The sequence below is a fragment of the Dama dama genome, chromosome 5 (genome assembly GCF_033118175.1).
Source record: "Dama dama isolate Ldn47 chromosome 5, ASM3311817v1, whole genome shotgun sequence".
In the NCBI taxonomy this organism is placed as follows: Eukaryota; Metazoa; Chordata; class Mammalia; order Artiodactyla; family Cervidae; genus Dama; species Dama dama.
This window is the reverse complement of record NC_083685.1, coordinates 101147747-101174823: the sequence shown is the minus strand read 5'-3', so window position 1 is coordinate 101174823 and position 27077 is coordinate 101147747. Positions and strand designations below refer to the sequence as shown.

The 27077-nt window shown below is 52.8% G+C and overlaps 1 protein-coding gene across 2 annotated transcripts in view; it reads right to left on the bottom strand.

The window, feature by feature from the left end:
* Positions 1-1147: 1147 nt before the first annotated feature.
* The window catches only part of ARHGAP44 (Rho GTPase activating protein 44), a 118294-nt gene continuing 92364 nt past the window's right edge, over positions 1148-27077 (bottom strand). Inside the window, exons 8-21 of one of the 2 annotated variants that reach the window (XM_061143514.1) lie at positions 25969-26037; positions 23798-23879; positions 23185-23312; positions 21321-21432; positions 20854-20935; positions 19051-19131; positions 16292-16405; positions 15607-15698; positions 14532-14712; positions 8954-8971; positions 8070-8291; positions 6529-6686; positions 5279-5659; positions 1148-1287 (exon numbers count right to left, since the gene is read on the bottom strand). In XM_061143514.1, coding sequence (XP_060999497.1) covers positions 1148-1287; positions 5279-5659; positions 6529-6686; positions 8070-8291; positions 8954-8971; positions 14532-14712; positions 15607-15698; positions 16292-16405; positions 19051-19131; positions 20854-20935; positions 21321-21432; positions 23185-23312; positions 23798-23879; positions 25969-26037 — 1860 coding nt within the window. The remainder of the gene's footprint in view (positions 1288-5278; positions 5660-6528; positions 6687-8069; positions 8292-8953; positions 8972-14531; positions 14713-15606; positions 15699-16291; positions 16406-19050; positions 19132-20853; positions 20936-21320; positions 21433-23184; positions 23313-23797; positions 23880-25968; positions 26038-27077) is intronic. The other variant, XM_061143515.1, reaches the window with a different exon arrangement.

Below are 27077 nucleotides of genomic sequence, written 5' to 3'. Positions count from 1 at the left end.
TATCCAGTTTAGGTATATCTATTTTAAAAGGATAAAACTGTAAGGTTGGACTCTGCATGCATGACCGGAACCTGCTTCTCTCTCCCTCCGTCCCAGGTGTGACCAGAGCCCCCGGGGTCTCCTTCCCCGGGGTGGCTGGGGGCTCTGTGGAAGGGGGAGCCAAGCTCTGCACACCGCACAGCTTGGGGTGCGGGCCTGGGGGCTCCACGGGCCATGCCCCCTTCCCCTCTGGGCTTTGGGTGACAGAATTATTGCTATTTACTTCTGACCTCCAGAAAATGACCCCATTTCTTAGTGAGCTGGGGACCCTGGAGGGCTGCAATTACTGAGACACATCTCAAGTTTTTTTTGTGGGTGGGGGGTGCCTGGGGAGCTACATTTGGGCCCCCCAGACACACTCAAGATCGTTTTTAAAATTCAGAAATAGAAAACCATAAGATAATAAAGGGAGCTTCATTCCACAGTGTGGAAGAGTAAAACTGTTAAATTTCGTCTTCAGCCATTTATATCAGAGCCCATAGAGGAAGGTCCGCCCCAGCCGGCCCGTCGCTGTGAAGAGGAAGGCCGGCCAGGGCTCCAGGCTTCCAGGCTCCTGAGAGCGAGACCCCCCCGCCCCCTGTCCCTTCCCCTCCCCGCTCTGCACCATCAGGCGGACCTCGCAGGACTCATGGAGGCCGTCAGCACGGGTGACAGCCCTAGGCTGACCACCACCGCGCCGTGCACACTCACGCTGCAGAGGACGTTTCCGACACAAGCCCTGGGGTGGGGAGGGCGGTCACCTGGCGTGGAGGCCGGAAGTGGATCAAAGTAGGCACGAAGTCAAAAGGCAAAGATCAAACAAAAGGCCAGCGTCACCACCCGGAGGGGACGAAAAAATTCCGCACCACAGGAACCTGCCACACGGCCATTCGCAGGAGTCCCGCCTGGCGGCGCTGCGACGGCATGGGCCACGTGCGCACGCACGCGCGGAGCTGCTCAGAGGGCCACGTGCGCACGCGCGCGGGCGGCTCACAGGGCCACGTGCGCACGCGCGCGGGCGGCTCACAGGGCCACGTGCGCACGCGTGCGGAGCGGCTCACAGGGCCACGTGCGCACACGCGTGCGGAGCGGCTCACAGGGCCACGTGCGCACGCGCGCGCGGAGCGGCTCACAGGGCCGTGCTCTCCGACTCCTCCTCCGAGTCTCTCTTCTCAGCCACCGAGTGTCGCCGCACGTGCTCCAGGGGCCCGAGGTGCAGCGCCGACCCCAGCTCTACGTGGATGGAGGGCACGTCGAAGTGGACCAGATCTGCAAGGCGGCAGGGGCGGGGGTCGGGCTGAGAGGCTGCGGCCCAGGCAGTGCTGGGGAGCCTGGGTTGTCACGGAAGTGCTGGGGCCACCTGATGCGGGGGTCCCTTGAAGCAAGCCTCTCGAGGGCCCCGCTCCGCCCGTGGGCCCAGACATCCAGATTCGTACCTGTGGTTCAGGCCCACAGGATCCTTACCCCCTGGAACCAGACTCTGCATATAGAGGACGCCCCCTGGCTGGGCCAGCTGACACCGGATTGGGGATGTCAGGCCTGCGTTTAGTTCCCTGGCGTTTGCAGGGATCGGGTCACAGGCTGGAGACACAGCTGCCTCCCAAGTGCGTGGAAGGACAGGGGGTCCTGACACAGTGGCCCAACTCGAGACTACACGTGTATGCCTGACAGGCTGGTGGAGGTGGGGCGAGGGTCTCCCTCAGGACCCCGGGAGTAGGGGGGGGGCAAGCTGCTCCCTGTGGGCGCCGCCACCCCCGCCCCGCTCGCCTCCAGTTAGGCCTCTGCTTGTACACTGAGAGGTCACTTCCTGGAAAAGGACCAGGAGGAGGGCTGGTCCCCAAGGCAACACGCACAGTGTCTGTCCAGACCTCAGCGGGCAGCCCAGGCATTGGACGGCGGGGCCTGACTCCCCAGGGCCGCAGGGCTAAGGGGGCCTGCCACTTCCTCCGGGCCTGCTGAGCGGCCTCCGCTCGGCCTCGCTGTCCCCTGAGGTTGAGGGGGGGCACTGAGGACCCACACCACCGGGGAGCAGACCGGGGGTGAGGCTTCCTGTTTTTGTCAAACATTCCATCCAAGGAAGACCACGGCAAGTGGACAGACAGACGCGTGGACACCGTCTTCAAAGACACACAAACATGGAAGCTCTAGGACCAAGGTCCTCCTTTCCCCTGGCCCCCCGTCCCCCCAAAACAGCCCCTTGCCTGACGGAGCAGAGACGGGGGGTGGGGGGTCCGCGGCTCCGCAGCGCTCCTCCAGCTGCTGGCCAGCCCTTCAAGGTGTGGCACACCCTGCGGCTTGGGCTCAAAGCCCCGCCTCTGTCCCCAGGCGGAGTGTGACCTTGGGCGCCTTCCGACCCCGCCTGGGCCTGGCAGTCACTGTGGTGACACAGGTGGGAAGGTGCCCGCAGGCGAAGCGGGTAAAGGATGCGCAGCTGGAGGAGAGCCGCCCGGCGGCCACCTTGGCTGCTCCTTAAACCACACTGAGCAGGAGGGTAACTCAGGCAGCTGGGAGGCAGTGGGAGAGAACACCCTGCAGACCGCCGAGAAAAGAGAGGCCCATCCTTGGGACAGAGGCCCCAGGAGGCCTGTCAGGGGACCTGTGTGGGCGGTGGACACCGCAAAGCCGCTCCTGTCCAGAATGTGCAGCTTTCCCGGGGGGTGGAGGGGACCCCTTGCTTCACTCTGGCTGCCCCATCTGACTCAGGCCCCGACACCTGCTTCCTGCCTGTTCTTACCTCCACTTTCCTTACGAGCTTCTGACCCTTTACAGGAGCAGGAGGCCTGGCAGAAACTGCTAGGAGGGCTCCCAGAGTATTTCATTGAATTGGACAGAAAGGCCCTGGCTAGCTGCATACCTGGGACAACATGAGCTCGGAGTGAATTCTAGAACAGACACTAGGGGTTCTTTAGAACCTGCTGACCATCCCAGAGGACCGGGCAGGTCCTCTCCCCGGGGAGCCCTCCCCTAAACCCTGGGTACTTGTGCCTCCCCAAACACTGGGCACACGTCGTCAGCCAGCGGGCCATCCAATGAAACAGGCCTGGGAGGAGGGAGGGGGCTGTCATCTCTCCCTTCTAAGCCTGTGTGGGAAGCAGCTGGGGCTGGGTGACCCTGGAGGGGGACAGTGAGGGAGAAGCTGAGCGCAGCCTCTTTCTCCTCCTGTGAAAAGCAAGGCGGCCGCCGGTGAGCCCCCAGGCCGCGGGAGGCTGCCGTGCGGGTCGGGGCGCATGCAGAGCGCGGGGTGCGGCCTGGCTGCGGGCGGGAGAGGTGAGGCCGGGACCGCTTACCCTGCAATCCCCCTCACGTGTCCACAACCGCGTCCCCCGTGTCACACAGCTGCGAGAACACAGTGACAGGAGTCGGAGAGAGGAAGAAATACGATGAGACGACAACGGAACACAGAGCACGCCCAATATCACAGTCAGAGGGGCCGCAGCAAACCACGACGACCACGCCGCTCAGACCACTGCCCTGCGGGACGAGGGGCCGGGCTGCCGCCCCCCAGGGGACATCAGGATGGGACAGACCGGGCCCAGAGGACCGCTCAAGGGCAGCAGCTCTGAGCCAGGGGTGGCCGGGGCCCCCTCCATCCATCAGGGACTCTTCCAGAACCACCAGTGGGAAGGAAGTGGTGCTCACTGTGGTTCTCCAGGGAGGGTTCTCCTTAATGTCTTAAGAGCCTCAGGGTGGAGAGAGCAGCTGGGCCTTCACCATGAATCATATCCAAAGAAAGCCAGATCGCCAGACGGCTGCTCCCCATGATATATACGTCTGCTCCCCCGACCCCAGGCATGCGCACTGGACTGGTGTCTTCTAGTCAGCAAAGCACTAAACCCACAGGCTCACCTTCCATCTGGTCAAGGGAACCCTCACTCCCGAGGACGGAGGTGGGGATGAATAAAAGCACAACCTGGTGTAGTCGGGACCCTGGGCCAGACCGCTCCCTCCAGTGTGTGTGTGTGGCGTGTCTACGTGGAGGCAGCTGTGTTTGTATATGTGTGTGTGGTGTGTGTATATAGTAGGTGTATATATGGTGTATCTATGTGTGATTTATGTGTATCTGTGGTACAGGTGTGTGCGAGCATGCTTGCATGCATGTATCTGTGTGGTGTGTGTGGGTTATGGTTACACATTTTCCTAGAGGAAAAATAGCTCCACCTTTGATGTTAAATTTAAAGTAAAACTAATCTTAGTTGTTATGGGCCTGTCCCACAAAGCCCCTCAAAGAACCAGGCTTACAGAATCTTTTCTGAAAGTGCATGCTCAGTCACTTCAGTCATTTCCGACTCTGCGACTCCATGGAGTGTAGCCCTCCAGGCTCCTCTGTCGATGGGATTCTCTAGGCAAGAATACTGGAGTGGGTTGCCATGCCCTTCTCCAGGGGATCTTCCCCACCCAGGGATCAAACCCATTATCTCTCACATCTGCACTGGCAAGCAGGTTCTTTTCCGAGCCTTTTCTAAATATATTTTGCTAGGAAAAAAAAAACCTTTTTCTAATAAGGCTTGTTTGAAGTGAAGTGAAAGTTGCTCAGTCATGCTCTTTGTGACCCCATGGATTCATGGAATTCTCCAGGCCAGAATACTGGAGTGGGTACCTGTTTCCTTTTCCAGGGGATCATCCCAACCCAGGGATTGAACCCAGGTCTCCTGCATTGCAGGCAGATTCTTTACCACCTGAGCCACCAGCGAAGCCCAACAATACTGGAGTGGGTAGCCTATCCCTTCTCCGGGGATATCTTCCTGAACCAGGAATCGAACCGGGTCTCCTGCACTGCAGGTGGATTCTTTACCAACTGAGCTATCAGGAAAGCCCACAGGGCTGTTTAGTTAATAGGAAAATACATCTTTGTCTCTCAGTCTCTGTTCTCACGATGAAAACTGGTACCTGAACTGCCAGTGCGGAGCCGAGCAAAGCCCCAGACACACCTGTGCTGTGATTCTGCTTTCTGCCATCACAGTCCGGTCCCTCCTGAAGCCTCCTCTTCCTAGGATGCAGGGTGCTCAGCCCCCAGATGCAGGATCAGAACCCAGGCTGGCGGGTGTTCAATTGGGAGAAATCCTCTAGGGAGCCCCCTCTCTGCAGGACAGCTGGGCCCGGGGCTGTCCATGGCCTCAGGGGGGCTTCTAAGGTGGCCACCCCATATGCCACAGGTGGCTCCAGCACAGTCAGCCCCCGCAAACAGGGCCCACCTGCTGCAAAGTCCCCAGTGGTCCCTGCATGCTAAGGCTCACACAGGTGCCACGCGTGCCAAGGTTACCTGTTGACATGCTCTCCCCGGGGGACACGCCATCCAGTGCGGGATGCTCTGACGACTGCGGGCTGGAGGCGGCGAGGCTGACGGTGGGTGGCTGGGGTGGCGGCAGGGTGGGCCTCTGCCGGGGCTTTGGAGTGGGCCGTGACTTGCTTAGGGCACCCGTGAAGCCAGAGGGGGAGGCCAGTGGGGGTGCCGGGGCTGCGGGGGAGAGCTGGCCCGATGCCAGGGAGTAGCCCGGGGGATAGCTGAGTCCGTAGGGTGACGGGGTGCTGGGGGGCGTGGGGGACAGGCTGAGTGGGGATGGCTGGCCGGCAGGCTGCTCAGGGAGGGGCCCTGGCTGGCCGAAGGGGACCTTGGGTGGAATGGGCGCCAGCTTCTTGGAAACTGAAAGACAAATCAGCACACAGGGTCATTAAGTGGCACTCACCATCCATCTGTGTGGCTGTGAGCACCTTTCCCCGACCCCTCACCACCAGTGTCCCCACGCCCAGCTCCTGCCACCCTGAGGGCAGCTGATGCCATTTTAAAAAATTCACCTACAATGGCAGATTTTCATATCTGCCCACCTGTTCACTAATATTTCCTCCTCTTCTCTGGATTCCTGCTGTGATTGGCACGCATGCATGTGCACGCGTGCACACACACACACACACACCCACCCCAGCCAAACGGGAGAACACAGGTCCCACCCCAAGGCAGCGGCTGAGTTCAGGGTCCTCCCATCGCTTCACGGTGATACAAGTACCAGGGTGGCTCGGAGAAGGTGGGAGTCGAGGATGCACTGTCCAGGAGGGGGTGATTAGAGATTGGCCTGGACACTGGACCCTGGACAAAGCGACCATCCTCCAGGCAGGAAGCTCTTCTGGCTGAACCTCCAAAGGCTCTGGGATGCCGTAACAGTGACCTCTGAGCCAGAACGGAGGCCCAGAGCCTCCATCACTCAGCCTGTCTCCTCCCTGTCCTTGCCCTCAGTCCCATGTACCTGCCCCGGAAGTGTTTTCCCTTTAAGAATCCCAGGTGTAGATGTGGACAGATCTGCACTATTCTAAATGTACCACTGCCCCGACCCCTCTGCACTCTTTACTTTTTTCCCTCTTTTGACTTTTATTGACTCAGGATCCTAGTTCGGTGATGACCAAGGATTGAACCTGTCCCGCTGCAGTGGGAGCAGAGTCTTAACCACCAGATCCCCGGGGAAGTCCCCACACTGCCTTCTTTCATTTATTTAGTGACACGGGTGGTGGGGAACGTACCTTTCCGGAGAGTGTGAGGGCTCTGGTCCGCAGGTGGCTGGCCCGGACTCACGCCCGGCTGTACCCCGGGCTGCGTGCCTGCACTGGGTGTCCCCTGGCTAGAACCCGGACTTCCCTTCTGCCCTGATCCTGGAGAAAGCTCTTTGCTTTTAGAAGCGCTATAACATGAGAGTTACAAAACAGAGTCAGTCCCTGAACTCAGGCAGCTTCAGCATCAGAATCGTGAACTGAATATATGTTCTCTGGGCAGGCGTGGTCCTCTCAGCCCTTCTTAAGGCCATCAGAGATGCCTGTGGAGGTGACCGGTCCCTCCTGGGGACTCTGAAGGCCCTGAGCTCCACTCCCATCTCCAGGTGGCCCCCTTACGGCCAGCTCCCTTTCCTGGCCTCGGCCCTCTCCCCAGCAGACCATCCCAGCAAGTCTCCTCTTTGTCAGTTTCCTCCTCCAGCCAGCAGCCCCTGCTTCCTCTCTCCCCCCTCCTGCATCCTGAAACAGAACCAAAGCCCGTGATTCCATGGCCAGAGTAAGCCAAGCGGTTCCTTGTCCTTTCTGGTGGAGTCATCAGTGACTACCCCATCCAGGGTCATCGCCAACCCCTGCCAACTCTGTCATTTCCTATCTCACAAGGAAAATACTTTCTACACATTAAAGAAAAAAAAAATCCTGCAACCCCTTCACTTAGGGGATTGGTATCTGTGTGCGTGTGTGCACATACACAGGTGCACGCAAAGACTGGCTTGAAAGGTTCAGATTTCCAAAGTCTCCAAAATTTTCCCAATTCCTAACAATGCACAGTGGGCCTGGTGAAGTGGCTTTCTTAATTTTCTGAATTGTTGTTTAGAACAGAGACAAATGGCCAAGGGGTCTGTGCAACCCCACTGGTAGAATCCCCTTTGACCATGCCCCTCTCAAGGGGGGCTAGGGGGACCTCCTCCCCTGCACCCCTGGAGACCAGTGACCCTGTGCCGGCTCAGATCACACTTTCCATCTGTGGAGAGACAAGGGCCTTTCTCCATAAAAGCTCATGGAACCAGCACTAGAATGAGCAGGCTCCCCAACTCTTCCTCCTTCACGAGAATGAAATACACGATCTTGTCACCTCCCTTCTTTACCTGACTTGCACCCATTTTAGCAGTAAAAATGGCCCCTATGCATCTAAAGGAAGAGGAGTGCAGAGGAGAACCACTGAAATTCTAAATTTCGAAACAGGCAACAAGCTGTAACAGTACAGGAGGGGACAGAGGAGCTGGGAACTCAGCTTCCTCGCCTGCTTTAGCAAGCTGCCACCTTACACGTGCGCCTGGGATGCTATTCTCAAAAAGCCTGGGCTCCCTCTGATCACACAGGGGCTGTGAATCCCTACCTGCTGCCAGCATGAAGCAGAAGCCAAACCAGGATGCTTAGAAAGGGGATGGGGGACATGACCAACTGCATGCGGCGCTGAGCTTGTTCAGCAAACCCGAAACCCCTCAACCACGTGCACCGCAAGCTAGCCTACCCGGGGGGTCGGGTGGGGGGCAGCGCCCCGGACCCGGACTTACCTGGTCCGTTCAGCCGCAGGCTGGAGGCCGAGGCCGGATGGAGAGAGCGCGGGCGCCACGGGGCCCTCGGGGGACTGCTCCGGGAGGGGCGACGGCAGGGGCGGGGCGAGCTCTGCGGGCGGGGCGGGGGGCTGCATGGCAGGCGGGGCGCAGGATGCCTTCCGGCCGGCCGAGGAGCCTCTTCGAGCCACCCACGACGTGTCCATGACCCTCACGCCCATGCTGGCCGGGGACAGAGACACCCAGGCTTAGCCGCGCGCCCAGGGCGCAGGGCTCCCGTCCCCACGAAGCGGCCAGCAGTGCAGCCCCGAGCAGCTCCTGGACCAAGGAAGCGAGGCGGCGGCCGTGCTCCTCGGAGCATCCCGCAGCTCCAGGCTGGGGCGGCCCGGGCACTGCTGGCCTTAGGACCGCGGCGTGCCCGTCAAGCTCACTGGAACCCAAGCTTCCCTCAGAGCAGAGAGCGGCTTCTCTGGGGGTGGGGGGTCACCCACTCCTCCCAAGTGGAGGGTGGAGGCGAGGCGGGGCGGGGGAGGGGGGGCGGGCAGCATCAGACTAGAACAGAGCACCGACCAGCAGGGACACCTGAACATCCATCCTTCTTTTTGTCACCTGGGGGTCCGGGAGCACAGGACCGACTCAGGACTCCCGGGCCAGCCCCAGGACGTTGTTTTACAACCTCTGCAGGGTCTAGAGAGCAGGGCGAGGCTGATCATGCTCTGGTCAGTCCCCGCCCCCGATTCCACTTCAAGAGCGGGGCACACAGCTCTGAGTACATCGGCCAAAGCAACCAGACACACACATTCACCCCTGCAGAGCTCGCTAAGGCACCGCTCGCTATTCCCATGGACTGCACGTGGCCTCGTGGCTACCCGAGGATACTGTACCTTTGGATTTTCCTAAGGCTGCAGGGACAGAAACACACAGACATTAGTGTGGTAAACACTGCGCCTGCCTCTGGACACACAGCGGCTCTCTGTCAGGGTCAGGGGCTAAGCCTGGGGCTTCCACAGGGCCTTGGAATTGTTTGTTTAGTCCGTCTCTCCAGTTAAAGTGACTTCTGTCTGCACAGGTGAAGAGCATCCTACCAAGCTCACAGGTGGATAAAGACAGAAGCTGAAGAGTTGACACTGGTGCTTGCGGCGGGGGTTGGGGGCATGTCACAAGGAAGGGAAAAAAACCCACAGAAGCAGCCATCCACTCTTTTCTAAGTTATTTGACTTAGAAGGTGGCCAATCTCCTTTCCTCTGGTCTAGGAGGTGACTGGTTCCATGATACGTAGTCAAAGCCTTCACTGACTATGGCAAGAGCTAATACTGCCAGTGTTAAGGGAGACACAGATGTTCACGCAAGGAGAACCCCGGCCAGTCCCCCGTCTCCACCGGGGATAAGCAGAGGGTGCCCCTTGCTTACTATCACCCACACTGGCCAGGGGCACTGAGCTCCCACACCGTGACAGTCTGCCCAACTTGCAGAGGTGCAGCGAGAGTCAAACCAAAGGTTCAAGGCTGGGGACTGGTGGTAGCAGCTGGGATGTGGTCCTTTACGGAAATGTACAGGGAGGGAGCCTCCGGGAGGGGCACAGAGGAGGATGGTGGTACAGCGGGCACACAGAAAGGGACAGCCTCTGACACGCTTTCCCCTGGGGAGGGCGGAGGGGAGACCCCCGAAGGGGAGACAGCCCCACCACCACATGCCGCCCCTGTCTAGTGTCACTGTTAACACATTATTGACCAGGGCATGTTTGCAGAAGCTAACGCTTGTGGTGTTAATACACCTCTGGTCAATAATGTGTTAATAGTTCTCTTCTCCAAGGCATTTTGGGAGCAGCTGGTCTCTCTCTGGGATCCACTACCAACCAGCTTGCAAGTCGTCTTGGCTCTGAGGACCCCCCGCCAATAAACAGGCACCTTCTACAGGGGATCCAGTCACCCCCGTAGGTCACTCAAAACTCTGCAGCAGGGTCCAATGGCATCCCCTGGTATTTAAAGTAAGCTGTGGGCAAGTATCAAACTGTGCTCTTTGGGCTTCTAAATTTATCAGGATGAAAAAGAGCAAAAAGCTTAACATTCCACTTGGAGAAGCGAACTGACACCACTTTGTTGCAATGGTTGGTGATGCTGTTCCCTGTGGTTCCTAGAAGAGCCCTAAAGAAGGGCGGTCTCATATGTGCAGCTTTTCTTTCTTATCATACTCTCTTTCACTTAGAAAGACCTTCCCCGTTTGAGATGGGAGGCATGGGCTTTGGGATCAGGGCTGATGGGGGGAACGCCTTCTATTATCAACCGCATCTCCCAGCACCATAGACCCCAGACACCAGGCTAGCTGGTGATCTTCTCCTGGTTCACCAAGGGGAGGAGGCGGAGGGAGGACTGACACCACAGGGAGGATGCAGAGGGAGGACCGATGAGACCCACTAAATATCAGCAGCAAAGCATCAGCAACCAAGAATCGACAGGTGAATGGACACTCCTGCTTTCATAAACAGCTAAGCCGCCTGTCATCACCACTCTCCCAGCTGAAGTGACTTTTGTGGGGCAGGTAGCATGCCCTGTGCCCAGGGAACAGGCATCAAAGGTTCACGGATGTCTTCAAAAGGCAATAAAAATGTTTACAGACCAATGAGTCACAATGGCAACAGTAACAATCTTGGAGGCATCAGAGCATGTTTACCTTCAGAGGCTAATGAAAATTTGCTCGGAACACCGGCAGATTTAAGTGTCTGAATGTCTAGCTAGAACTCCACCCAAAGACAAAATTTATAAAATTGCTTGGCACGTGGCCAAGAGCAAGGGAGCTACTCAGAGGTAGTAGAATACAACCAGAAGGTCACAGAAGCAGGTCACAAAAGTTTCTGCTCATTGTTCTGTCATACAAAGAAGTAATAGTCACAAGAATCAAATAACTTTGTGTTATTTTAAATAAACACCAGATTCAGCAGCTGCCTAGCTAGCTCAGTCGGTAGAGCATGAAACTCTTAAATAAACACCAGATTCAATCCATCGAAAACGACCAACTCCCTTAGAAACTTCACAGATACCTACATCGCTTATGGATGTCAATAATTCCCCACAGCCACTGCTTCCGGTGAGAACGAGAAGAACTTGGTTTTCATACCCCTTTAGAGTTGAATCAAGGCAGAGGCGAGAAGCCAGAGGCCATGAAGAACGCCCGAGAAGCAAAGGGCTTGGAGAGCAATTAGCAGAAAGCAGGATGACGTGGCAAGAGTCCAGGAGGGGACCCGTTCAAGGTTCTCATCTGCTTCCCCTTGGGATTCACACAGGGCAGGCTGGCTAGCAAGGCAGCTCCACTGAAGGCTACTGTTCCCTGCTTCACTCCTAGCCTACTGGGACCTCGTATTGCAGAGTAGCTTATCCTAAGCTAGGCTTTTCTAGTGACTCAGAAGCTTAAGAATGTGCCTGCCAATGCAGGAAACCCAAGTTCGACTCCTGGGTCACAAAGATCCCCTGGAGAAGGGAATGATTACCCACTCCAGTATTCTTGCCTGGAGAATCCCAAGGACAGAGAAGCCTGGTGGGCTATAGTCCATAGTGTCGCAAAGAGTTAGACATGACTGAGTGACTAATACTTCACACTATAACCTGGCAGGCCACACAGAGAAAAGATAAGATCCAAGACCTTAAAAATTAGGAGACAAAGGCCTGCCCCAGAAAAGAAAAATCTGAAAGTTGGAGATTTCAGCATAAGAACAGGTGTCTACAGAAAGAAAACATTTATCACTGGGAACAGAAGTTTGCTCTGGACAGTTCCAAGTGATGAATTGTCAGGGGTTAGCAGCTATATTTCTTTTTGACCTTTGTAGGATACACATCTGTCATGCTGTTTTTATTTTTTATTTTTGGCCACATCATGTGGCATGCGGGATCTTAGTTCCCCAACCAGGGATCAAACCCACGACCCCTGCAGTGGAAGCGTGGAGTCTTGACCACTGGATCACCAGGAAAGTCCCCGTCATGCTGTTTTTGAATCCTGGTCAGGAAAGGTCTTACCCAGAGATGTTGGCCAGTGTATGGATTTAGGTATACAGAGATCTGATAGGCCTTGATTTTTCATCTAGAGATTGGTTACATTTGGAATCAATGGAAAGACCCTGATGCTGGGGAAGATTAAAGGCAGGAGGACAAGAGGGGACAGAGAATATGGTTGGATAGTATCACCGACTCAATGAATATGAGTTTCAGCAAACTCCGGGAGATGGTGAAGGACAGGGAGGCCTGATGTGCTGCAGTTCGTGGGGTGGCAAAGAGTCGGACATGACTGAACAACAAGTCTATCCTCATCTGGAAGGTTTCGATTTTTGTTCTGAAGATCAGTTACATTTGGCAAATACTTGCTGAGAGAAAGGAAGCAAGAAAGCCTGGTATCTCCCCCAAAATCCACAGGAGCTTTGGGAGCTCCTGGACCATTTAAGATGAACTTGGAGGCTGGGCAGCAGTGGCACGGTAGATGCCAACATGAGAGATGAGTAAGAAGGATCCTAAAGATCTTGGCTCAGCCTTGCCCACACTCCCCCAGGAAGGCCAGAATCAAGTATTTCTAGCTCCTCTAGGGATCATTCCTCTCCTAAATGCATAACAAAGTTTCTTTACCTCCTCAGGACAAATAACAAGCCGGAGGCACCAGGCAACATTTCACAGACCTTGTCTCAGCACCCACAAATGTGTGAATCCAGGAAATGTGGAAGCAGAGGTGGAGCCTGGGCCAAGAACATGCCTCCCGAAGGCCGAGCTGACAACCCAAGCCCCAAATATGAGTCAAGGTTTCCATGGTACCCAGAACCTCAAGCTCTGTCTGAAGAAAAATTCCTGCACCCTCTCACCACTCCACAACCCTGTTCAGAGTAGCTGCATTTGGGGTTCTCCATCTTTCTACTTGGTCTTCAGAGGACCCCAGTATCCACAATCACAACAGCAAGCTCCTTGGAACACAAGTTCTATCTCATGACAACAGGCTTTTTGATGTAATAAACTTGGGAAAGGATGCCACAGCCCCCTGTGAAGAGTGACAGATCACAGCATGTAAAAGACCCCACAAACTCATACATTCAGGAAAGAGGCTTCAATGTGTTGAATCACGTGTCTCAGGAACTCACGAGACCCGGGTGTCTATCTCCTCCCCGATGCCCCAACATAACCAAGCATCAGTGGAACCTGTGTTCCATAGAGCACCTCAGGTTGCTCCTGAACCTCTCAATTACACATGCTTATTCCAAATTACAGGCTTCCCTGGTGGCTCAGGGGTAAAGAATCTGCCTGCCAGTGCAGGAGACATGGGTTCCATCCCTGGGTCAGAGAGATCCCCTGGAGTAGGAAATGGCAACGCATTCCAGTATTCTCGTCTGGGAAATTCCAAGGACAGAGGAGCCTGGTGGGCTATCATCCAGAGGGTCGCAAAGAGTCAGACATGACTTAGCAACTGAATAACAACAACATTACAAATCACAGCACCTCCAGGCTAAGGTCTCTGTGTAGACATGCCGGTGGGTTCAGTTGCCACTGTCAGCTGACCTGGTGAGGCCCTCTGAGGGTCAGAGCAGAAGAGGCATTGCTACAGGCACGTCAAGTAGGACTGGACAGAGCAGCTACACAGGAGGGCACGGCCTCAGTATCCTTTTTCTTTTTTTGGCACACTGCATGGCATGTGGGATCTTAGTTCCCTGACCAGGGATTGAACCTGCACCCCCTGCATGGAAGCTCTGAGTCCTAACCTAAACTGACAACCTAACTTGACCACCAGGGAAGTCCCCAGTGTCCTTTTTCTTTTTTTTTTTTTAAAAGCTTGTTCTGATTCTCTTTCGCTGCATAACAAACCACCCTCAAAATTTAGTAGCTTATCGATCCAGGCCACAAATCCACAATTCTGACCAAACTTGGCAGGGTCAGCTTGACTAATCCACACAGCACTAGCTGAGGTGGCTTGACTTACGTAGTTTTAGCCTCTGTACCCCTAAGGCTCCAGCAGCACCTGCAAAACTGCCTGCAGACCCTGGGGTCCCAAAGAGATGGCTCTCTATCCACAGAAATCCTGACCCTGGCTCTTTATACTCAGAAGACCATACTATAGGGGCCAGTGGACACCGAACGCCCCGAGATGCCACAGTGACAACTTTCTCGTAGGGGTCATCTGGATGGCTTTTCAGAGGGGACTGGGAGTCAGACGAGGTCTGGCCAGGGAGACGGGGAGCCCAGCTCTGAGGCAGAGACACCTGGGAGCGAAGGACCACAACTGACCCTCCAGGGTATTCCCCCAGCTAGAGACGCCTCATGCAGGAACGGAATTGCTTAAAAACCACATTTAAAAGACAAATTCCAAAGCATTTGCTGGCATCAGGAATCAGGTGACAGGGCCACTTAAACTGCTGGTGGTTAAGCGCCGCCTTCCTGTCGTTCATCTCAGTCAACCCCTCCCTCCCCCAAAGCCAAGAAAAGGGACGCGAGTTCATACCCATCCTTTTTGTAAAACTCCAGCATCATGTTATCTGTGGCCACACTGAGGGGCCGGCGGGCCTGCTCGGGCTGGCGCCGGTCGGCGGGGTCCATGTCTGGGGAGGGCATTGAGCTGTAGTTGGCGTTGTGGTTCACATGCACCGGACTCCCGTAATTGCCCGTGATGTTGAACTCTATCTCTGCGGGGAAGACAGAATAGATGCACACGGTCTGTGAAGTCGGCCAAGCCCTTCCTGGGTAGGAGGGAAACCAGCAGAGAAATGGCCGCTCTTTTATGGGTCACCCCTGAAAATCTCATCCCATGGTTCAATGTTAGATCATCTGTTGATATTAACTCATCTTATTATATTTCATCCTATTACCAGGTGAGCCCATGTGCTCACCTAGCATGTAATAGAATAGGGACTTAATAAAGCACTTTTTCATCTGTGATTCACAAAACAAATTCAGTCAAACAGGAACAGACGGGTATTTTCTTTTTGAAAAAAAAAATGGCAGAATCATCTATCTCAATCCTCACATTTAAGACTGAAATAAATGCCAGAGTGGTCTAAATCAAATCAGGAAAAAGGGCAATGCCCACTCTCAACACTGTTATCTGATATTGCTGAAGTGCTTGCCAATGAAATTAGTCAAGAAAAGAAAATAACAGTCAATATTACTATCTGTAGACAATGATGGGATGTCTTTTCAGAAAACCAAAGAGAAAAAAAAAATTACAGGATTAGAAACAGAAAGAGATCTCACTAAAACTGCGGGCTCTCAAATGGAGTCTCATCTCATCCCCTCCTGGCTACAGCCGATTTATCTGCAGTGCTCATGAGCTCAGCCACAGAACCTACAGAGTTTTACCTTGAACTCCTATCTCCTTTGTTTCTTTATCCTGATTTTCTACCACTGGCCAACGGTGGTATGCACAGGGGGCTTAAAAACAAAACCATACACACACACACACACACACACACACACACACACCCCTTTGGCCAGTGGTACTCGATTTCAAAGATTCAGAACTCACAGTAACCTCCCATTTCCCACAGAAGCCTACTCCCACATCAGATGCTGCCACGTACCCCCGGGGAAGAACCAGTCTGCGTGCTGGATGATGGGCTCGATGATCCCGACGATCTGCAGCGAGACCGTGGTCATCATCTCCGTGATGTTCCTGAGGGCACAGGGCAGAGGAGGGCAGGCGGGGTGAGCAGCCGAGGCAGGGAGGGGGCCCTGGACCATAAGCCTGCACACTTGGTTCTGAGAGCATGTGTCCTCTTGGGGAGGGCACTTCACCTTTCTGAACCTCTCCCCATGTCTACAGAATGGAGACATCCCCCAGAAGTCCTCCCTATAGGAGACGAGTGAGTAACACACACAAAATCACCAAGTCTGAGGACTGATTCTCACAACTGCCAGACTCATCCTTTCCCAGCTCTGTTCTCTCTGTCAAGACAGCACTCTGTCCTTCTGTATCCCAGTGCTGGGATGTGCTTTCCACAGAGGGCCCAGGGGCCTGGAAGAGCTTGCCAGACCTGGTGCTGACCCAGATGAGCTCAGAAAAGACCCTGGCTATAGGCCTGGCTCTGAGACTATCAACAGGAAAGATCTGAAGAATTCTGGGCCTCCTCCTGAGTCTAAAGAAGGACCAGCTCAAGACAGGCATATGACCTGACACATAAATAAGGCTAGTTGTTATCTGGCCATCCCACCCAGGCCCCCACAGCCCCCAATGTGACCCACACACCCGTTCCTCCCTGGACTCACCCTTCAGCTTGTGGCCACAGCAGGTTGGGTCCTAATACAATGGCCATGTTACTGGGTGTCATCTTGTTGACATCTTGGTATTCTGAGAGCTTGGATAAAAACTTGATCAAGTATCTGAAAGGATGTGAGAAGGACCAGGTTTAATGAGGGCTCGATACCAGCCATGGTCCCCTAACACCAGCTGGAATCATCTTTTACTGACAAGAAGACTCATACATCCTACAATATAATCAAGATGTGTCACATGTCAGGACACAAGAATGCTCCAAAAACAGACAGAGCTCTTCCTGGGCTGTGTCCTGGGCTAGCTGTAAATGTCTGCTTCAACAAACTGTGGCCAGAATAAAATTCTCCATCCTTCCTTTGACTCAGGGCATGATGCCAGAAATTCCCTCCTTCTTTTCAATCTTCCCTGTGTGTAGAGGTGAGAAGTAGTGTGTAGGTGTCACTAGTGGGGACATTTTCATGCTAGGAGCAGTGTCTCAGTGGGGCTATGAGAGCCAATGAAGAAAACGTTAGACCTAGACTTAGCATGTGGCCCAGCAATTCCACTCCTAGAGAAATACGTCCACACAAAAATGTGGACGCAAATGTTCCCAGCAGCATTAGTCATCATAGCTGAAAAGGAGAGACCACCCAAATATCCATTAAGGGACGAACAGATGAATAAAACGCAGTCCCATTCATACAGTGGAGTACTACTCAGCCCTGAACAGGGCTGAAATACTGACACATGCTACTGCATGGATGAACCTCGGAAACTTGATGCCAATGGAGAAAAGCCAGACACAGAGACCCCAAGGTGAATGACTCCATCTGTATGAAAGGCCCGGCGCAGGCAAATCGACAGAGACAGAACATAGATGAGAGTTTGCCAGAGGCTGGGTAAGCAGAAATGGGGAGTGACTGTTGATGGGAACAGCATTTCTTTGTGGGGGTGATGAAAATGGTTTCAAATTACACAGTGGTCATAGCTGCACAACTCTGCAGATTTACAAAAACCCATTTAATTGCACACTTTTAAAAGGGGACGATGGCATATGAATTGTTATGTCAATAAAGCTATTATTTAAAAAAACAAATCAGTGAGTGAGTAGCTGTGCACAAATGAAGCATAAAAAGAGCTTTCCCAAACTATACCAAACCTGCCTGGTCCCGCACAGGCCCCAGACCCCAAAGCCCATCTCCTCCCGGGCTCTTGGTCATATAGACAGTGGGTCCAGCCCCATGCTGCCTGGACCACAGCGAAGCGGCTCCTTCAGCAACTGTTGCCCACAGAGCACAAAGACCCTAAGCTGCTAATGGGCCACCTCCACCCACATTCTGCTGCATCACACCCTCCAAGAGGCCACACATGCCTTGATCAGGATATGGGGCCTGAGCTGAGCATGGTCAATCCATGGGCTGGCCAGTGGCCTAGCATCACTTGAAGAATCATTCTTGCTCTTGATCTGATTCCTGCTCGTGGGATGCTTTCTTTCAATTTTGTATATATTTAACACTTTAAGCATTTTACAGTGTGCAGTTCATTAGCATTACTTTCCATTGTGATGCAACCATCACCACCATCCATCCCCAGAATTTTTCATTACCCTAAACTAAAGCTTGACACCCATGAAATGACAGTCCACCTCCTGCTCCTGGCCCCTCCCCGGTTACCCTAGCCACCATTCTACATTCTGGCAACCACCATTCTACTTTATATCTTTATGAATTGACTACTGTATGTACTGCTTTTGAGTGGAATTGTTCAGAATCTCCCCTTTTGTGTTTGGCTTCTTTCATTTAGCGTACAGCCTTCAAGGTTCATCCATATTGTAGCAAGAATGAGAATGTCTCTTCTATTTGAGGCCGAATACTGCATTGCATATACTTTTTGTTCACCTATATTTATCCATTGCTGGACATGTGGGCTGTTTCCACCTCTTGGTTATTGTGAATAACACTGGCATGAATGTAGGTGTACAAAACCAAGTCCCTACTTTCCGATCTTTTGGAAATACACCCAGAAGTGGAATTGCTGGGTCATACAGAAATCCTATGTTTGTCTTAGGACCCGCCATGAGAAGTCACTCCTGGGATTTTTAACAGGAAAACAGAAATAATCAGGCAGATGGCAGTAGGAGCTGAAGCTGAAAATATGCATCTAAGGAAGCTCCAAGGACGGGGGGAGGGCCAGGAGCGATGCTGGTGCAAAGTGATGAGGAAGCAGAAAGTGGAAAAGAGCATAAGCCTGGGAGGGAAAAGATGCGCAGAGCAGTGGGAAGTGAAACCTGGGTGAGGGTGAGAAAAGTAAGAGACAGACACATGGAAAATTGCTGGTGACAAGTGGAAACCAGAGAACATTCTCCCAGCCTCTTCTTCCTGAAGCCTGGCTCCAGGACACAACTGCCAAGTCCAGCTCAGGGTCTGGTCAGCATGGCCCCTGGGATCCACAGGCACCTGTCTTTACAATAAACCCTGGTATCTGAAAGCAGCCTGCATTCATCCTTGCTCCTTGCAAACCAAAGAACTGCATCAGCCAGCAGCTGGTCAGGTAGCCCGCAACATCCCACAGCCCCATTCAGTCTGTTTCCTCATCTTTAGGATGGTAATTCACAACCTCCCAGGATGGCTTGAAGTTGAAAAGAGACCCTGTGTGTTAAATATGGTTTGGACACCGTGTAACGCCAAGCTTGCCAGTGACCACGCCTTTTGGCCAGGAAACGTGTGTCTGAGGCTTAAATAACCTTGACCCAGCGTCTCCAGTGTCCACTCACCGGATGTTGTTGTGATTGGCTTTGGGCAACTTCTCACACGCGTTCCACAGCGCCTGGAGCCTCTTGTCCTGGTCCTGGATACTGGAAAATTAACAGGAAAAGCAACTGGTTGAGTATGGACCAATGAAGTCTTACCAGCACTCAGACTCACCAGCCATCAAAGTATTTGAGAAGAGGAACCAGCCGTTGTCAGTGACCATACCAGTAAACTATTTTCATTCATATCTTCGGTTTTTATTATTTCCCCCTCAATAATCTTTCGGTCTTGGCTGTGCTGTTTTAACAATACTTCCCCTGCACACATCACATGGCCCGCGTCAGTGTGTACTGGGGCAACAGGTGAGGGCGGAGGGCAGACACCCGCACCTGAGTGGGTGGGGCTGTGATGTCATCGGGAGGTTGGTTCTGGCACAGGACACCAGAAACAGGGCAGCTCCACCTTCACTCCACCATGGCAGCCAGCTGGCCAGGCCCACAGATAGTTTAATGCACATTAAGCTTCTCGGCATGTGGAATGTAACAGACGCTCAATAAACACCTTCTGAACAAGTAAACGACATGAACTCATATAGACATAAGGATATCTGACCCTTGAAGACACAACTCAGAGGTGGATAGTTTCCACAACCAAAGGATTCTACATTCTACAGAGAGAGACTTGCTCGAAGGGTTTCTCTATTGATAGGTCTTCTAAGGATTAAAAGAGATTACTCAAAGATCTATATATGTATTTGCTGTTGTTAGGACTACATTTTTAAATATACATTTTTACGAAAACCTACATCAGGGTTTACAGGGTTAGGAAGGCCTTATGCTGAAAGAACCTTTTAACAAGAAAAACTGAAAAGTAAACAACCCCCCTCCCCCCCGCCAGGAGGCTCAGCTCTGACCCTCTGACTCACAACCCAAGGTAGGGGACGGCCATCGAGGGGCCCCCAGAAGTCCCTGCTTCCATCCTGACCAAGGCGAGAAAAACCTCCCTTTTCTGCTCATCAGTCCTCTCTAAGGTCAAAAGGCAGATGCTAACAAGGTCTTTCCTTCAGTGAAAAATCAACATCCATATGGGACTTTCTTTGTAGTCCAGTGGTTAAGACTACACGCTCTCAATACAGGGGGCACAGTTTGACCCCTTTTCAGGGAACTAAGATGCCACATGCCGAGCATAGCAAAAAAAAAAAAAAAAAAAACAGGCAAAAATAAAATAAAATCAACATCCACATCCTGAGGGTCTCTGGCGTATCAGGCACTGTCACAGGGGTTAGGGAGTGGGAGGCAGTCAGAAGAGACGGTCATCCCTCCCTGCCCCCATCAGCTCACAATCCAACCAGCCACACAAACACAGCCTTGAATTTGATCAGTCCCTGCAGAGAACCTGGGGGATGGGGCAGACCCTGACTACCAGCTGCTGGGCACCAGTTGTCAGGAAGGACGCCTCTCTGAGGTGACCTTCAGGGTGGGACCCAAAGAGTCAGAAGGAGCCTAGGAGGCAGAAATTTTGGGGAACCAAAACCTGTTGCATGGCAGGAATGGCCAGCGTGAAGAGGAAGGGGTCTGAGTGGCGATGGGAGCCCAGGGCCTCCCTGAGTCCTCTCGAAGGCCCAGCTGGGGCTCTGGGCCACTCTGTGGCTCCAGCCTGCGATCCACACCCAGGGACCTGGCTCTCCGGGCACACGTACAAGCCTCTCCCCACGACAAACACCAAGATGCAGACTCGCCGGATCCCACGTGGCACACTCGCTCAGTTTCAATCAAGGCTCCACATAAACCGCACCCACAGGACACGTGGAGACCCAGCGTACTCACTTGGAAGCCTGAATCCACTCGTCATAGAGTTCAAAGGTCATCAGAGGTTCTGGCAGCTCCCGGAGGTAAGACTTGAGAGCTCCTGGACGTGAACACCGTATGGGCCGTGAGCTGCCGGGATGTGGCAGACACCTGCTACCAGCCAGCGTCACCACGGGGGCCAGGTTTGGGAAAGGTTTCCCAACCTTCGTGACCAGGTCACATGGTAGCTTCCACATGCCTGGATCCAAGGCTCTGGCGTGGCCGTGAGGGCCTCCCCTTTCGTGTTACCACCATCACCCCCTCCCCTGGCACCTTGGGGATGGGGAGGCCTTCCTTCAAGGGCACAGCAACCAGGCCTAAGGTGGGGTCTTGAGCAGACATGCCCGGAGCATGGCGGGGAGCCAGGGGCCAAGTGTCCCCGACAGTGGCTGTACGTCTTCCACGCCCACCCCTTTCCCTGGAGCTCCTCCAGCGGCGGGGCCCACCTGCGATGGCGTGGGGGTCTGCCGAGCACTCCTGTACATCCACCACACAGCAATCCAGGGCTGCCTTGAGCTTCTTCAGCTTGGAGGCAGACGGGGCTACTCGGAAGAGGCCCTGCCGATAGGACAGGGGTCACCAGACAGCCTGCACCTTGAGGGCACCACAGCAAGACCGCCGGCAGGCAGTCTCCCCAGCCCTTTCCTCCACCATCTCCCAGGGGCCTCCTTCCCATCACCATGTGTCAACACTGGGGCAGCAGGACCAGGGCCTCATCCCTGGCTGTGGCCTCGGCACCTCGTACAGGGTGACCCGGCGTTCTGCTTCAGTATGTACTTGATTAAATGAGCCCTGGGCACTTTGACATCCCGTTCTGTGTATTTAAGATATATTTTGGAAAAACAAAAACACTAATTTGAAAAGATACACGCACCCCTGTGTCCACAACAGCATTATTTGCAATTACCAGGACATTGAAGCAACCTACGTGTCCATCGGTAGATGAATGGATTAAAAAAGATACGGCAGGTCTATAAAATGGAATAGTACTCAGCCATAAAAATGAATGAAAATTTTGCCATTTGCAGCAACATGGATGGACTGAGAGATTATCATACTAAGTGAAGACAGACATAAGGAGAAATATTGTATGACATTCCCTCATATGTGGAATCTAAAAAGAAATGATACAAATGAGCTTACTTACAAAACAGAAACAGAAACAGATTCACAGACTTAGAGGACAAACTTACTGAACTGATGGTTGCCGGGGGAAGGACAGGAGGAAGGGATAGTTAGGGAGTTGGGATGGACATGTACACATTGCTATATTTAAACTGGATAATCAACAAGGACCTACTGTATGGCACATGGAACTCAACTCAGTGTTATGCGGCAGCCTGAATGTGAGCGGGTTTGGGGGAGAATGGATACATTTGTATGTATGGTTGAGTCTCTTTGCTGTTCGTCTGAATCTATCACAGCATTGTTAATTGGCTATACCCCAATACAAAATAGAAAGTTTTTAAAAAATGGGTAAAGAAAAGGCCCCATTCACCTCCCTCCATGAAACTTTCCCTCAGGGACTGAAAAGACCTCATCTTTTCATTGGAGTTATACATGAAAATGCCTGGCATTTAAAACGGGGTAAAAAAAAACCTGTTTTGAATAAATCAGGCTTATTTGACAGACACTACACTTATCTGCTCCATAAGCTCATAAGCCCCCTTTTATACTTTTTAAAACAGCTCACTCTCTTATACTTTGCTTAGTAATAAAATACCACTGATAAATATTGATTGGTTGATCAGATCACAGGAAAGTAGAGTCATGATTTTTAAACTGCCTGCATAAGAAACTAAAGATGAGGTCTACCTCCCAGGAGCCCACTGACACAGCAAGAAAAACAATGGTTGCCAATGTCTCATAGGATTGTTTTTTAACATGTGGCTTATAAGGAGGGCTTTCTAATGTCTGTATCAATTTTCAGGATGTCTATAAAAAAAGTTATGATCTAAAGGTTAAAAGGTCTATGTTTTAAATTAAGGAGAGAGGAGGTGGAGAGTGGGGTGGAGGAGGAGGAGGAGGAGAAAGCCCCAATCTCAGTACATATGCAGACAGGAGGGCCGGAGCGGGGCTATAAGGTCCTCAGGGCGGGGTGTCATGTCCCACAATCCTCCACTGTCCCTGGAGAGGGAAGGCTCGTGGGAGAAGCAGGACCAGTTTGAGGACAGGGGGCTTGTACTGCATCTTCCCAGGCTTGGGTTTGTGGGGCTGGGTGAGGATGGTAACAGAGGAGAGACCCCAGAGGTTCCACATCGCGGGCGAGGAGATGTGCTCACAGCGGAGCTCGGCCGCACCCAGACACACCTCCTCCTGCATCCCGCACTCCAGCAGCATCGTCACGCACGCCTCGATGGGGAAGGCGATCTCCCGGCCGCTGATCGAGAGGTGCTCCTCCAGGGGCTTCCCGAAGGAAGGCTTCTCCACCCAGGCCTCTGGGGAGGGGGGTGCAGGTGGAGCAAGAGAGGGGTCAGCGCAGGTCACCCCCGCGGGAACCTTCCTTTCCTCCGGTCACACTGCTTCTCCTAAGTGTCCCAGGGACACGGAGCAGTGGACATGGAAACACTGTCCGACAATGTCCATGGAAGCACCGTCCAACTGCAGCATCTCCATTCCTGCAGTTTCGGGGGATGACGGAGAGGAACTGGGGGGAGGCGGTGGAAGCCAGCCCGCTGTAAGCAGAGCTGCTGGGCTTCCTGTTACACACGCACCTCCACACACGCCCATGCACACCCCCGCTGGGGTAGTGTGTGTGTGTGTGTATGTGCTCTGCTTTCCTGTCACTGGTCAAGGTGCCTGCAGGCAGAGGCCCAGGGCTCACGTGAAGGCGGCCCTGCCGGGGAGGAGCAGGTAAACCAAGCATAGGGCCGTGGACGGCAGGCTCCTCGCCCTCCCTGCCCCAGGCAAGCCTGGCACTCACCCTGTTGTGCTTTTATCTGAGGCAACACGGCCTGCAGGAGTGTCAGGGACTTCCTGTGGTACTCAGCCTGCACTTCGATGAGCTGAGGGGACATAAGGAGAAGCGTCAGCCTTTGCCGGAGGATGGAGGGCATGGGCTGCCACACCACTGCGGTGCCCTGCCCCCTCCTCCACCCATCTGCAATGACGGGCATTCGTCCCCTCAGCCTCTGCAGCAGAGGGGTGACCATAAAGGGAAGTTTTGGAGGTGAGAGACTCGGGGAGGAGGTGATGGGGACTCTCCAGAGTTGGGCCTGCCTTCACTGCCACCCCAGCTGGGGAGCACCCTGCCCCCATTTCTCACAGCAAAAGGCACTGAAGGGGTGCAACCATGAAAAGGCTATAAACAGAGAACACATTCAGAAATCCAGGTGTCCATGAGAGGGCACCCAATGCCATGAGCCTCGATGTATCTTGAGCCCCACCCAACAGAGTTCAAGATACAGCTGGTGGGAAAACATGTGCTTGATCCACAATCCTCTTCAACCTTGGGAGGTAAAACTGCTTTATCGTGATGTGATTCAAAGGACAAAGTCCTTCAAGATGCTCTATTCTGCCCCTCCCACTACTGAAAAAGCTGCTGAAATGGTAAAAACAGCAGAGGAAAAGCAGTGAATAACTGGCACTTCATTTATTTTCTAAATCTCTCCCTGTTCCAAAAAATAAGGAAAGAAAATTGGGTATGTAGGAGGAAAAAGGAGAGACAGAGAGGCACTTTGCTCAAAAGTCTGGTGTGATGAGTAGCTATTATCCCCAAGGAAAACTAAAAGGGAATTTTTTCTTTTTTTAAGTCATAGTGTTGAAATAAGTGGTACCCAAAGACAACTAGGCAGTCCAATAATGCTTGGAATGCCAACAATCATTTGTTTTAGATATTTTAAAATGCAATATTATCTTCACAAATAAAACCGATGGTATTTTAGACTTGAAAGAATAGACTTGAAAAGAGTCCTACTATTTTAAAGTAAACATTTCAAGTTGGAAGGAATATGTATCAGCTCTCTCTCGGGGAGGGGGAGAAACTCTGGACTTCTTGGCCATTGATGGTGAGCATGTGGGGGAGCACTGACTACCCCCAGTTCTTCCCCACGCTTATCAAAGCATCCAGCTTCTCAGGATTCCTCTTCTCTCTTCATCTTCTTTCCCTGTCTTTGTATCACTTCCTTGACCCTAAAGAGAAACTTTGAGTTTTATTGCCAACGTTATTTTTCATTTCAGGGTCCTAATTATTTGGGCCACATGATTCAAGTATGGATGACTCAGATCCTGTGTCTCTACTCTGTAAATCTGCTCCCATAGAGGAGAGGCAGTAAACAGGCATCAACCCTCATTTACCAACTTGTCATCATCTGGGACAAAAAAAATCTCCATTAATAACCAACAGATGCTGGGGTGCAGCTAGCTTCTTCTTCCCGAGTTGCTTCCTGATGACAGTCTCAGGTTTTGCAACCCTGACCCTGCTGACATCTGGGGATGGATCACCCTCTGTCGTGGGAGCTGGCGTCCTGTGCACTGCGGGATGTTTAGCAACAAACCTGACCTCCATCCTCTGAGCGCCTGTAGCACCTGCCCCTGATAGTGACAGCCAAAAACATCTCTGCTAAGCGACTTCAGTTATGTCCGACACTTTGAGACCCTATGGACTGTAGCCTTCCAGGCTCCTCTGTCCATGGAATTCTCCAGGCAAGAGTATTGGAGTGGGTTGCCGTGCCCTTCTCCAGGGCATCTTCCCGACCCAGGGATCGATCTGGTGTCTCTTAAGTCTCCTGCAGTGGCAGGTGGGGTCTTTACCGCTAGTGCCACCTGGGAAGCCCCCCTCAAATGTCTCCAGACGCAGCCAATCATCTGCTGGGAGATGACAGAATCACCTCTGGTTGAGAACCACTGCCATCGATCACAGAGGTACAAACATCTTCATGGGTGAGGCTGAACTTTATTCTCAGGGTTTTGGAGAAATCCATACAAAGGGGACTAGACCGCAGGATTTATTCACAGGTCGGACAGTCAAAGCCCCACCTGTTCTCAGGACATGCTCAACTGAGGGATCCTTGATTCAAGGCCCACGTTCCTTCCCATCCCCACTGTGACACCTGCTAACAGACTCCAAGCAGCCTCACCTTTCTGGATGCTTACCGTCTGAAAGTAGTTTGCATAGTCGATTTCTTTGGCCACAAAACTGTACATGTCAGCCGACAGCTGGTCCTGTGGGGGCAAAACACAAAAGGATAGAGAGTAGGAATCCACATATCAGAGGAAAGAACCATAACCATGGTTTAACCTCATTTTTCATAATACTAAGCAGATTACAAACTTTGCCTGTGGACATTCCGTCTCCCAACCACGGCTCTAAAGGATGACTAAGTGGAGAAAGAACACCTATGCCAGTGTTTTCCTAGCACTTTTAACATGGGCCACGTGGAGAGTTAGGAAAGCTGATGTGGGGGAATGACACACAAATTGCTTCCTTGCATCTCTGTGGCGCACCCTGCTATCTGCAGCAGCCCCGCCAGGTACACACTGCGCTTCTGCTTGCCTCCCCTTGCCGCTTCTTCCCCTTGATGATGCTACTGCCTTGCTCCCTTCATCTCAATTCTAACTGGTTGATCACAGGGAAAGAGAGGCAAACACACCAAGTCGAAGGAAGCTGGTTAAGACAGGTGGGCAGGGGACGGACCGCTGATTCCAAACTTGGCAAAAAAAAAAAAAAAAAACAAAACCTGGACTCAGCCAGTATCATACATGAATCTCAGTGTGAAAAGCCCTTCACCACTCAGCTCCCTGAGGGGCTGAGAATAGTGGCTGAATGCTATGTCTGGATCACGTTCCCTTCAAGGAGGACAGTGGTCAGTTTCACTGAAACACCCCCAGCACAGCGCAGTAGAAGTGCATTCGAGTGGATGTAGACTCTGTCACACTAACTGTATCTTTGAGCATGTCACACTCTCTAAATGTGTTTGTACAAGTCATGTGGTCTCTGACATCCCTCCCTGCTTGGTAGCCTTTGAGGCAGAGCTTCAGAAGAGGTGCTGAGTTAAGAGAAAAAGTATCTATCACGTTCAGGTTGGAATAAACAGGAAAACATCACCCCAACTCTTATAGCAGTGCTATTTCCAACTGCCAAGATATGGAAGCAACCCAAGTGTCTACTGACAGATGAACAGATCAAGAAGATGTATTGTATAGACAATGGAATACTACTCAATCATAAAAAAAAGAATAAAATCTTGCCGTGTGTTAACAAT